The sequence below is a fragment of the Neopsephotus bourkii genome, unplaced genomic scaffold, assembly GCF_033783945.1.
Source record: "Neopsephotus bourkii isolate Nb327-2 ecotype Australia unplaced genomic scaffold, CSIRO-AGI_Nbou_v1 NB_107, whole genome shotgun sequence".
In the NCBI taxonomy this organism is placed as follows: Eukaryota; Metazoa; Chordata; class Aves; order Psittaciformes; family Psittacidae; genus Neopsephotus; species Neopsephotus bourkii.
In genome coordinates, this window is record NW_026900624.1 from 1,822,666 (window position 1) to 1,835,200 (window position 12,535).

At 42.7% G+C, this 12,535-nt stretch overlaps 1 protein-coding gene across 1 annotated transcript; it reads left to right on the forward strand.

Annotated features, from left to right (window-relative positions):
* The first annotated feature begins 751 nt into the window (after positions 1-751).
* FGF6 (fibroblast growth factor 6) lies at positions 752-5,603 on the forward strand. Its single transcript, XM_061356600.1, has 3 exons — positions 752-1,593; positions 2,475-2,578; positions 4,764-5,603. Exons 1-3 carry the CDS (start codon positions 1,254-1,256, stop codon positions 4,938-4,940), a joined length of 621 nt encoding a protein of 206 aa, XP_061212584.1. The 5' UTR covers positions 752-1,253; the 3' UTR covers positions 4,941-5,603.
* The last annotated feature ends 6,932 nt before the right edge of the window (positions 5,604-12,535 follow it).

Below are 12,535 nucleotides of genomic sequence, written 5' to 3' on the forward strand. Positions count from 1 at the left end.
GGCATATTGGAAAAACGTATTTGCATAAATCTCAGCCTTTTTTCTCCCATTAAAGTCTTAATGAGTCATGTGAAAATAATGAAGTTGGAAGTCTAAACTGTCCAGCTCCAAAGAAGCTGAGAGAGCAAAATGAGGGGAAACAAGAGCAAATGGAAGGAGAGGAAAATTAAGACTCTCATAAACTACTACATAAAAAGAGTATTTGGGCTTAAGGAAAAGAGACAGTGAAACAGTGAGGAGGTATGTCCTATTTCCCTTTTTCTTTAACACATTACCTTGACTTGGAAACACAAACACAATTGGTTCTATGCAAGAGGCACACACCCTCCCAAAAGAAATGTGATCATATGGAAGGCACCTCGGTGAAAAACATGAACGCATCCATGTCCCCAGCTATGTGTAACTCAAATCAATGCTCCAGCCTGTGCACCCTGCTCAGCAGGATCACTGCTGCAAGCAGCAGAAAAGTGCTTGCATTAAGAACAGTGGGAGCAAGCCCCTCTTTTTAACATAACTTACCTCTCTGTTAGCCAGCCAGGAGCACTCCTTTTAGAGGTACAGACCAGGTTTTAGCACGTGGGCCACTACAGTAAAAAAGGGCTTGGATTTGCTGGGTATGCATAAACAGAGCAATGGCCACTTCGAGCCAATTCTCCCCAGATATTGAGCTGCCCTGATGTACACCCAGTGACCGTGCCACCAAGGAAGTGACTGCAAAGTTTTCATTGCTCTCTGATGAGGTCCATAACTGTTTTTACACCTTCTTCTCTAAATAAGGAAGCTGCCTGTTTGGCCTCCGGCAGCCCAACCAATTTGACCCCTTTGCTTTCAGCAGCCAATGAAACCCCACTCCTGCCTCCGGTCTTGGGTGACAGCATTCATCAAACCTCAGCCAGCCTGGGAGGACGGCAGGTTAGTGTTACAGCCATGGCAGGCTCACCTCTGGCAAGCTGTTGATGTCAGAGTGATGATGCGGGGAGGGACAGCCTCTGCACTATAAAGATGGGTCAATCAAATATAACTGCGGCTGCCCACGGGAGAGCAGGATCTACAAAACATGGTCCCTACCAGTTCGAGTCCTGCCGGCCTGTCTCTGCTTCCAACTCAACTGCAATCGGGCTTTAGTTTCATGTCAGCAATCTCTATTTGCTTTCCAAAAATAAGCCTCTGCCACCATGCTGAAGGGAGAAAACCAAGAAGGGCGGTATTTTTAGGGCCATTAATTCTGACCACGTGCCCAGGAGGTGAACCGGATGGCCACTGCACAAAGACTTCTCATCACTATGTCCTGCGAAGCCAGCATTCACCGGACGTTGCCTGCTTTCGTTCTCCTGGGTTTTCTAACTGGGATTGCTTCAACACATCCAGTTGTAAGCAGAACTAATGGCACATTGCTGGAAAGAGGATGGCAGTCTCTGTTGTCCAGGTCCATTGCTGGGATGTCAGGGGAGAAGTCAGATGGCAACTGGGAGAGTGACTATTTGCTAGGAATCAAGAGGCAGCGGAGGCTTTACTGCAACGTGGGCATCGGGTTTCACCTTCAAATCCTCCCAGATGGAAGGATAAGCGGAGTTCACAATGAAAACCAATACAGTGAGTTGCATCCAGAAATGAAATAGAATAGATGTCACTTAATTGCTGTGAACTCTAGTAATTACCCTTCACAGAATGCAAATGTTATTACTTGATATTATTAATCTGTGCTGCATCTGTTGCCTTTTAAAAGTCTCTGGGATCAATAAACACTAGGACCCTTCAGGCTGAAACGTATCACAAATGCTTAGACAAATTTAAACACAATTTATTTTTACTCTGCTTTACTGCACTGATGAGAAAAGACAAACCAGGTTGAAAATTGTCTCTCTGCTGCATTTCCTCACTCCTCCCTTCTCATTTGCCTTTTGAATGCGAGAGGTTGTCACTGAGCTCAGAGTGCCAAAGTGTGGTTTCTGAATCCTAGATGACTAGTACTTCTGGGACACCTGGGGCTTGCTGTTCCTGGCTTGCTTGTTCTTATGAATGCTCCTCTGCTACCATAAGATTAAAGAAAAGCATTATCCCTATGGATTTAAAGTTTCTGTAGAGAGCAGTTGCTAAAATCCTTTGCAGCTAAGATAGCACAGGAGACTTCAAAATACAAGAAACGCTTCTCTGAAGCTTGGTAGTTAACACTTTGTAATTATAGCATATTAGCTACAAATAATTTGCTTACTGGAAGACCCAGGAGTCTGACAGATCAAGATAGTTTCATGGAGCAAAAGAATTATACAGCATGTGACTACAATTCCAAAATAATTCTTTTAAAATCCTGCAGCATGTAGTAAAAAACCTAGAAGCTTCTCTGTATTTCTAGGGAGATGATAATTCTAATAAGTGAATACAAAGAGTTCATTAGGGTTTTTAAATGAGTAAATTACAACTAAGTTGCCTTTGATTAGCTCTAAATTCTATGATAACTTTTCTTATTTTTTAAGGTCTCTTTGAAATATCCACAGTAGAGAGAGGTGTCGTTAGCCTGTTCGGTGTGAAAAGTGCTCTCTTCATCGCAATGAACAACAAAGGGAAGTTGTATGGAACGGTGAGTACAAGTGCGAATAGTTTTCTGAGGCTTAAACAAAGGCTGCAAAAGTGTTTTGGGCTTTTTTTCCTTGTGGAAATCTCTGATTACAAGCAGAGAAAATAGCCTTTCAATTAGAGGGAGCCTGCCCAACCTGGTGTCATCAGTGTTATTCAGTCCAACTGCCAGCATGGCTGTCAGAGGCCGGTGGTTTAAAGCTTTCCAATAAGATTGTAGAGGGAGCACACTAGGAAAATGAATGTATTCTGCAAACAGTATGCATTCATTAGATTGCTCAGCACTACAAGACTGACCTTTGTTGATTCCCTTTGTCTATAAAGCAAAAGGGTGTGCTCTGCAAAACCACCCCTGAGATCAATTGTGTGTGTATGTCCATGAGTGTGTGCGTGTATGCGATTGCATGTGTGTGTGTGTGCATACAGGCTTGTGTAGAAGAGGCACAATTAGAGCCATCTATACTAGCTACCATTAGTAAAATCATGACCACATGCTTCCCCCACCAAAACCAAGCACATAATGAAGAATAAATAGTAAGTCTACCCTCCAAAGTCAACACATGCACTTGGGGTTATTTTAGTGACCAGTTTTGTGAGATCAATCCAAAAGGGTGAGAAAACAATAATAGCTCGTAACAGTGGTATGCAGGTCATACTGAAATACCAACACCATCACCCTCATCTAGAAAGTGCTAGCTGTGATATCTAAATGCAATTTAATCTCTGAGGCATGAGCAAGGCATCTCCAATCTCAACATTCAGCAGAAAAAGTACTTGTTAGGAAGCAGGTTTGCAAGAGGCTGGGTTTGGGCGATAGGCAAAAGCAGTCCATCTCCAAGTAATGAATAGCACTGACTGCATTCATCTCTTTTGTCAAGAAACAGCAAAGCCATTTCCTTTGAAACAGCTGTACTTTCAACAAAGCGTTTCACTTGCCTAATAAAACACCAAATGTTGCAAAGGAGGCATAGCCATTCTTAATCTGACTGATTCCTTCTCACACAGACAATGACAATGGGGCATTTTAAGGTTCCACTTTAGGAATATTCTTTTAACTATGCCTGATTTAAGGCACCTAAAAAGAGCCACAAGTCCAACTGCTTTGCTTGGCTAGGTCTTCCTAAAGAAATGCAGGGTCTGTCTTCAGAGCTCCCTTTGATTTTTCCCCCTAGTTTCAATCCAGTCTTCTTTATTTTCCTGGCGGTGTTCAAGGCCAGGTTGGACAGCCTTTGACAACACAGACTAGGGTGAGGTGTCCCTGCCCATGGCAGGGCGTTTGGAACTAGATGATCTTAAGGTCCTTTCCAATCCAAACCATTCTGTGACTCTATGATTTTCAAAGATATTTTTAAAAGCTTTAAGAGATGAGCATTTTCCCTTGCAGAATGCAATGCCCTAAGTTAAACTCTTACAAGCTTTGAATGGTGTTTTTAAGAAGTCCAAATAGAGCAGCACTGATGGTGTCTCATGTGCCAAACATCTAATGTCAGACAATTATTCTGCTTTCTCTTTAAATTTCCTTGGTGCTCTGTGTATGTCTCCTGCTAGTCCTTGTACCTCCTCTGTCAGACAACTCCCTCTCCTTGGATTTATGTGATGTGACATGAAGAAAAATAAAACTGTTTTCCTGGTTTAGAACCTGCTGTGTGTCTTACTAGCAGCTAAATATAATAACACTAATGATTTAAAGAAAAGATTTAGTGCAGATCTGAGGTCTTATTCAAATGGCTTATTCAAGCAAATAGTAGTATTCAAGCAAAAAGTTCTCCCTGGATGAGAATTGAAGGTTTTGACAGCTAGCATGTCATTCTTTTATAGATTAAAGGACCTGTTGCAGAGGGGAGATATGAAATAAAGCTACATCATTTGGACAAAAGAACATGATGCTGGCAGAAACTATTGTTTTTATTGCTTGCAAATAAAATGAAGAATTCTATGATTTATGATGAATTAACTTGATCTGTCACAGGAAGTGCACAGTCCATTATCTGGACAGGTGGCATCTGGGTTCATCTGACACCAAATTAGCACTGAGGAGGGAGATTTATTGTTGGATGCAGTCGCTGCGGCACCACCTGTTGCACACTGCAACAGGCTCTTCTGTACTAGCGCTAGTAAGAGAAATTACTTGAGTCTTCTTGAGATATTTACTGTACCTGCTTTGTTCTTCCCCACCTCCTATTCTTTAGGCTGTTTTCCAAGATGAGTGCAAATTCAAAGAAACCTTGCTGCCTAATAACTACAACTCATATGAATCAGATGCTTACTGTGGTGCTTACATAGCACTCAGCAAACATGGGAGAGTGAAGAGAGGAAACAAGGTTTCTCCTGCTATGACAGTGACCCACTTCTTACCAAGAATATGAACACGGGCAAAGCTGAAGATTAAATCGCAGGAAAAACTCTTTCATTTTGCACATGGGAAGAATCTCCCAGGTAAAGTATTTATACTGTTCATTGAAAAAAAATGTATCTATGTGTATATTTGGATAAAAATATTTGTACTAGATTCATCACATAGCATATGTAATACAATGCTACTTCTCTTCTACTCTGTGCAAATTTTACATGGCTTGTGTGCCTCCTTTGGTGCTGAACAGAGAAAAATGCAAGCTGAATTGCAAAGGAAGTATTCGGAAGACAAAATGGCTGTAGGTAATCATCTGATTGATCATAGATTATCTACTAAATAATACTAATTACCTCAGAAAATAACCTTTCATAGTGAGCTGTTTACATATCATGGGCCAAATCATCAAAGGACTTTGCTTCATCAGAGCTTCAAGCAGTTCACTCCATCTGAATATCTGCCTGCACCTCCCCTTCTACACACTGTGTCCTCAATCTATTATATGGATCATTAGGATGCCAATTCCGCACCCATTTCTACACAAGCAAACTGCCTACCCCCAGAGTCCCTCTGTCTATGAAGGGATTCTCCATGGTATTCTCACATGGACTTGCTGGCAAAATGAAGATCTGCAATCAATTTCCCTTAGGAAGGGCCACAGGATAAATGACAGATGGGCCTCAAATGCAAAATACATTTGAAGCTTTTGATTTTGAATTGAAGGATTTTGAATGACGTTTTGTGAGCCTAGTTTAGATTCACCTCAAATACGAAAGTGTACACCTTTAATATCAATACATATGTGTACATATAGACACGGGGTGTGTGTGTACCTATGTAATTGCATACTTTTAATGAACCAAGCATCCCAACCTCTAGATGCCCAGGTGCCTTTATATGCATACGCACATAAAAGAGCATAAATATTTAAGGGCACTGTATTCCATTTAGGCTGAACCTTGTTAATCTCTAAGAATTAGAACTGGTCTGCAGGATGCATTTTATAAAATGTATGAAATTCATGAAAGCTTCCAGCAGAGGGTTATTTGAGAAAACTTCTGTGCTTTGAATTTTCCTGTATTTACTGCTTTAAGTGTATCTGATTCTTCTCTGTCATATCTTACTGGAGTATGAGTAACAGAGGAAGAAGGAGGCTATAAAAGTATGTCTTCCTGTGTTGGGGTAAACGAATTCGTGCTGTAATTCCAATTTCTGTCACTTGTAAAGCATCCTTTTCAAAGACAACACAGCAAGCGGTATGAAATACTCTCCAAAGCTCTCCTAGAAGCCATACAAATGGTGCATAACATTGCCTTGCTACTCTGACAACCTTTTTCCAGATCACCAACGAAGCTACATTCTCTGTGCCTTTGAAGGAGTATTTTAAGAGGTCCTAAGTCAATAGTCACTATAAATGTCAGTTACCAGAAGCCTTGGGATTCCTGCACTCATGGCGTGCTCCTAAATTTGAAACTAGATTCAATGCAATGTCAGAGCATGAGCATTTTCAGCATAGATGGACCATGTTGCTGTAGAAGTGAACATCTGAGTGCAAGATAATCTCCCATGTCCAGCCGAAATGTGTCTATGTCCAGCCTTGACATGCCATTCTATTTGCAGGAGGTGTCTATTCATGATGAATTTGAGCCTTCTGACATGCATGACAAACACTGTCAAGGCTAGGTCCTCAGCTGGAGTAAACCAACCTAGTAAGACTACTGTTTATTGTTGCAGAAGGTTTTGCCCAAAGAGCACACCTACAAGAATGCATCTACAGCCACACTTTCTGAAAAGTTATCAAGACAATTGTTTTGTGAAGAGGATACAGTTTTCCAGCTCCTTTTGTGTAATTTATACTTGAATTTGTTTTGCTCAAGTATAAGTGGTGATCACAGTGTAAATGATGAGAAAAGAAGAATGGAATACTGTTTACAGTACATGAACAGGACGCTTTGGATATGGTGAAGGAAAAGAGTTACTCTTCATTTTCTGGTCTTGCAGTAAGCAGAGAGAAACCAAGTTGGCACGCTTTGCTCATCCACAGTGTGTGCAGCAGTTTGTTTTGGAAAGATGTGCATTTTTAAGAGAAAAGGCAGAATGGTTTGAGTAGGGAGAAAGGGTGAGAGAAAAGTTGAAGGATATCAGACAGCAACCTAGAGTCTCCAGGTGTACAGATTGGAAGACTATAGCTGTGCTCAAATACATTAGCTGGTAACCTGTATCTTTGTGTTATGTTCCTAATTGTCTTTGAAATTAAGTTTAAAGAAGGACTGAAAAGTACATGGATGTAGAAGAAATCATAGTTTAAATGCTGACACACAAGTTCGTTTCTGATTACAGCTTAAACCAGTGTCCTTAGGGTAGGATGAAGTCTGCTCCCTCTTAAACCAGTGCAGTCAAGATTAATTTATTGTTGCCAGTGCTGGCAAATAATGGGATAGCTGGCATAAAAGGTGAGAATTAGACTCACTGGTTCCATTTTGCACATACTGGTCAACAGCAAGAACAAACTGTAGACCATGTCACAAGAAGTCTGTTTGTACACAGCCTGCTGGGCGGAACTTGTTCTTAAGAATTGCAGACCCTCGTGGATGCAGTTTTGGTGGGCATTTGGAAAGCCCCACCAGTCACTCTGCTGAGTTACTCTTTACACCACTGTCCTTTTCCTTACTGCATTATCAGTGCCAGCCAGACCAATACTGAAGTCAACACTGAAATCGAAACAGGTCTTCCGGTGCTAGGAATCTGACTAATATGAGAGTGAATCATGTCATTATCAGAAATGACAATGAAAGATGCCATTGCCAGGAGTGATAGCTGTGTCAATAAATCCCTCCAGCACAAATAGTGCAGTATGGGAGTGTTCTGGAGTTTTAGACTAGTTGGGTACAATAGTTTGACAGAGGTGAATGCATAGCTACTTTCAGGAGAGAATTAAGGCACATATTGACACATTAATGTGGATGTGCAAGCAGTCTAGTAGCAGCCCACAGTAGCAGAATGCACTGTGGCAGTGCTCAAGAAGTGATGCAACTTGCCTGGGAAATGGCCTGATCCTGTTCTGCCTCAATCTTGAGTAGCTAAATTCCACTTCCTCCTTCTCAGGCCATTATTGCCTGCATGGGAGTAGAAAGATTTAGGAAGACCACCAAACATTTTACACACCTCAGGATAAATTTGTTGAGCTGGCACAGAGGAAAAAAAAACCAAACCTAAACAAACTATTTGTAAGCTGGATGTACATGATATGGGGGCTATGGAGACAGTATGGGCATAGTCTGGCAAACTCTCAAGCAAAGCTTTCTTTGAAAGAATAGTTCAATGGATATGTAAAAGAAAACTCATGAAAGTAAAGGAGCTTTGCAAATCAGAGCCAAATTAGGAACCTGCTATTGACAGTTCTTATGTGGTCCCTTTCAGAGCATATATCATCTCAGTGTGCATTAATGCAGTTACGATATGGAATACAAGCTTTGAAAGCATTGCTGTTGAATGCCCCACACCAGCCTATCTTACCCATATTTTGCACATGGGATTCTGTGTGGAGTTGACGATACCTGTTTTCAAGTTTTCTTCTTCTTAGGCAAATCCCATACTAATTTAAGACCTTATCCACCTCCATTAGAAAACAGTCTTGGCTGGCACTGAATTATATTCTTAAATAATGTGATTTTCCCCAAACATGCAGAGATGCAGACACCCACAGTGGGAAAGCAGAGTGATTTTTGTATACCTCACTAAGTATTTCAATTCCAAGATTTTATTTTGCACAGTGAAATGGTGCCAAAGTTCTCACAGTATTTTTTTTTCACTAAAATATACCTCATATTCTGACTCAATATGGACTCACAATTGAGACTGTAAATTTACAAGAAACACGAAACTGTCCAATCGTTTGTGAAATTGCTTTTATTTTTATATGTATGTGCTGCGCACAATAGTTTAATGTATTCATGAAATAAACTTTTATACATTGTTGGTAGTGTTTTGACTCCAAATCCCTCTTAACATTTGTTTTTCTCCTTGCTTCAGAGTTGCTGTGTTAAATCCCACACAGAAACACACACAGTTTTTGTTCATCCCTAGAACCAGAGGATGTATTGGTACACTCAGAATTGTGGTAGACTTTTGTGTTCTTCAGACTCCTTGCCTAGGAAGTCATAAGGGAGTTGTGCTTGTTGTAGCAATCTGGGAGTTTCACAGAAGAGAAGGAAAATAAAAATGCAATCTGATTAAAGACAATCTGTTGTAGTCACCTGTCTAAATTCCAGGGATTTTACCTGGGGATGTTCTAGTGCAACTCTCCTGTTGACGGTGCTCTTCAGTGTGGTGCTGCCCTTACATACCCCTTACTTCATTAAATAAGAAAGGCCTCCTTTTGATAAATGGCATTTCTTCTTGCAGCTGTCTCTGACGGTTTTTGCCTCACTATGGCTCAAAGTTGGGTATTTTGGTAACACTGCTACGTTTCAGTGATTTGGTAAGTTTTGCTCTCCGTTTCTCCACTCACAAGTTGTCATTTAATCAGTCCTTCAGTTAGTTAAATGATTACGGAGCTCTCCCAGAGGAGACAGATTACGGTATTAGAAACCAATAGCTGGGAATCTGCCACATGTTTTTTGGTTCAAGTATCCATCAGCATGATATCACAGAGCGCACAAGTCTCCAAAGCTCTGATTGCTAGTGGCCCTTCTCAGGAGCAAAAGAACATCAGCACCACTACACTGGCTAAACCCCATTCTCTGCATTTGTGTTTTGGCTTCCTGTGATCCTCCTTTGCTTATAGGTTGTCAGAAATTCTTGCATATCATTGCTCTCTGTATGTGCCACATCTCACCAAGGAGAGGACTACATTTTGCTGGTGGCTTAAGCAATGCTTCTGTCTGCTATATGTTTACAGCTCTGAAGGCTGGTTACTGTAGGTGGAAGTGGGAATAGGAGAAGATACACAGCTCACATGCAGAGACTGGAAAGGACAGGACAAACTGGCAGCTGATGTAAACCAAGCTACCCCCAGCAAGAGAGAGACATCAGTGTTCCCATATGGATTCACCTGCAGAGGCTGGGAAAAGGCTACAGGTGGCCAGCTCACGGGACACCCCCTCAGACACAGGATAGTTTCTTCTCCCTGCATCACAGTTTGCCCTTCGAAAGAGGATGCTGCAGACACACCTGGGCAAGTGCCCAGGAGCCCTGTGAGGCACAGAGAGTGCCCATGCTCCCTTCCCCCCCAGTGCTTTCAGCTTAGAGAATTAAAAGTCTTCAGGGAATGTGGAGGACAAGGGATAGTAACTAAGACCATTGCTTGGTTTCTATAATTTCCTGCTTCCTCCCAGGTAATTTGAAACTTACTGATGTACCCGTTCCTACAGGTACACGTGTGTCACAGTAACCTTCACCTTCTCCTTCTCCTCTTTGATTTTGGTTTCTGCTCCAGCAACTCTCCACTGCTCAGCCTGGACAAGCTGTTGGATGCTTATCAGGGGGAGAGAAACTTTAATACACAGGAGCAAAAACAATTTAAACAAAAATAAGAATCAAATGTCTTTAAAGGGCACCTCTGGTAACTTACTGTGCCAATCCTGTTCTGGTCTCTTCTTTCCTCCCAAGTCCTTTTGTCTGACCTGTCACTGACAACATAACTGCTCTTCTGAAAAGTCTCTCCTTTCACCCAGAGCAGAGCAGGAGGATCCCAGCATGTCCCTTCCCTCCCCCTTCCCCCAGATCGTGCTGCCCTCTGTGTTCCCTGGCCTGAAGCCATTGGCAGAGATCCAGAATCCATCCACTTACTCAGGCTCTGGCTTCTCTGGTGACCCATCATCTATATGAGGCAGCAGGTGCTGTTTTGATTAGCACGATGAGCCCGGGTTGTCAACAGCTCCTGATAGACATGCCAGCCTTGAGCTGGCCAGAGGTGACACTGTGAGGAGGAGCACAGGTGAAAGCGGACAGCACTCCATCTTCCTGAAGCCAGCAAAGGCTGCTCAGTGAGGGCAGTGAGGTGAGAATAAAGCAAAGGGCTAAACAGGTATTGGGAGCATCCTGGTCATGGTACCAGAGACTGCTGGAGAGCTTGAACCCAAACTCTAGCTTGGTGAAGGGGAGGTTACATCAGGAAGAATCCCCCCTATCCACCCCTTCTGACAGCTCCTGTGATAGCCTCATGATTCATTAAGCTCTGGATGAAACTCTGTATAGCAATTCAAAAAGGGTCAGTCACCAACACAAACAGATGTCTTAGAGGGGTCACCAGCACACCTTGTGCCTTACTGGAAGGCAATCTAACAGCTGGTGGCATCTTCCTATCCAGCCTTGACAGGAGGCACATCTGTCCTGTGTGCTGAGCAGAAACTGTCCCTCCTACTGGCTCTCACCCCGACCAACACAAATGGCTGCAGAAATCACCTGAAGCATTCGTTCCCCTGAAGAGAAAGGAATGAAAGGGCACAGGTAGAAAGAGTCTGAGCACCTGAGGCTGATGACTGCAATTTTTTATTGGCTGTAATTATTATTGCCCTCTGGTGGCTATTTTGTTATTTCGCAGCTACCTGTCAGAGCCCAAGCGTGGGCTCTGTACCACGGGCTGGGCACAAGGGGGAAAGGGAACGATCACTTCATGGCTGTGACTGGATATAGGCTTCAGGTCCCTCGGCTGCAGCCTTATATAGGAAAGTGACAACTGTAAGTGGGGAGCCACAGAACACAGTATTTGGGATGCAGGTATTTTCTTGATGAGCAGCTTTTCCTAACAGCAGGCAGGTAAATTGATAATGAAAACTACTTCGCTTTTGCCTCTAATTTTCCAACCCGAAGATGTGCCAAGTTTTTTTGCAAACACAGAGGCTGAGCCTAGGCATCAAAGGCAGTGCCACACATAATACCTTAAAGGACAGAGACATGGGTATGCTGGAGAGGGTCCAGAGGAGGGCCAAAAAATGATCAGAGGGCTGGAACACTCCTGTGAAGAGCAGCTGAGAGAGTTGTGGTTGTTCAGCCTGGAGAAGAGAAGGCACCAGAGACACCTTATTGTGGCCTTTCAGTACTTAAAGGGCTTATAAGAAAGAAGGGGACAGACATTTAGTACAGTCTGTTGTGATAGGACAAAGGCTGATGGTTTTAAAGTAAAAGAGGGGAGATTCAGGCTAGATACAGGTAAGAATTTTTTACAACGAGGGCAATGGAACAAGTTGCCGTGAGAGGTAGATGATGTCCTGTCCCTGGAAACATTCAATTTCAGGCTTGATGGGGCTCTGGGCAGCCTGACATAGTTGAAGATATCTCTGCTCATTGCAGGTGGGGGTTGGTCTAGATGACCTTAATGGACCATTCCAGGCCAAAATATGATTCTGTGGTTCTATGACATAAAATGACAAGGCTCATTGAATCCCCCTGCTATCGCTCATGATATCTGCAGCAGGAAATCCTGGTTAGCAGCATGGAGCACCCTGAGTGGGAGAGCAGAAAGCAGCACCTTTTCCAAATTATACTGAAGACAGCAACTTTAAAACATGTTAAGAAATCCCTTTCCCCCCCCCCCGCGCATTGTTACAAACGGTGCTGTGGGACCATTTGCCATTTGCAAGCGATCACGGATGATAGAGTCTCCACCGC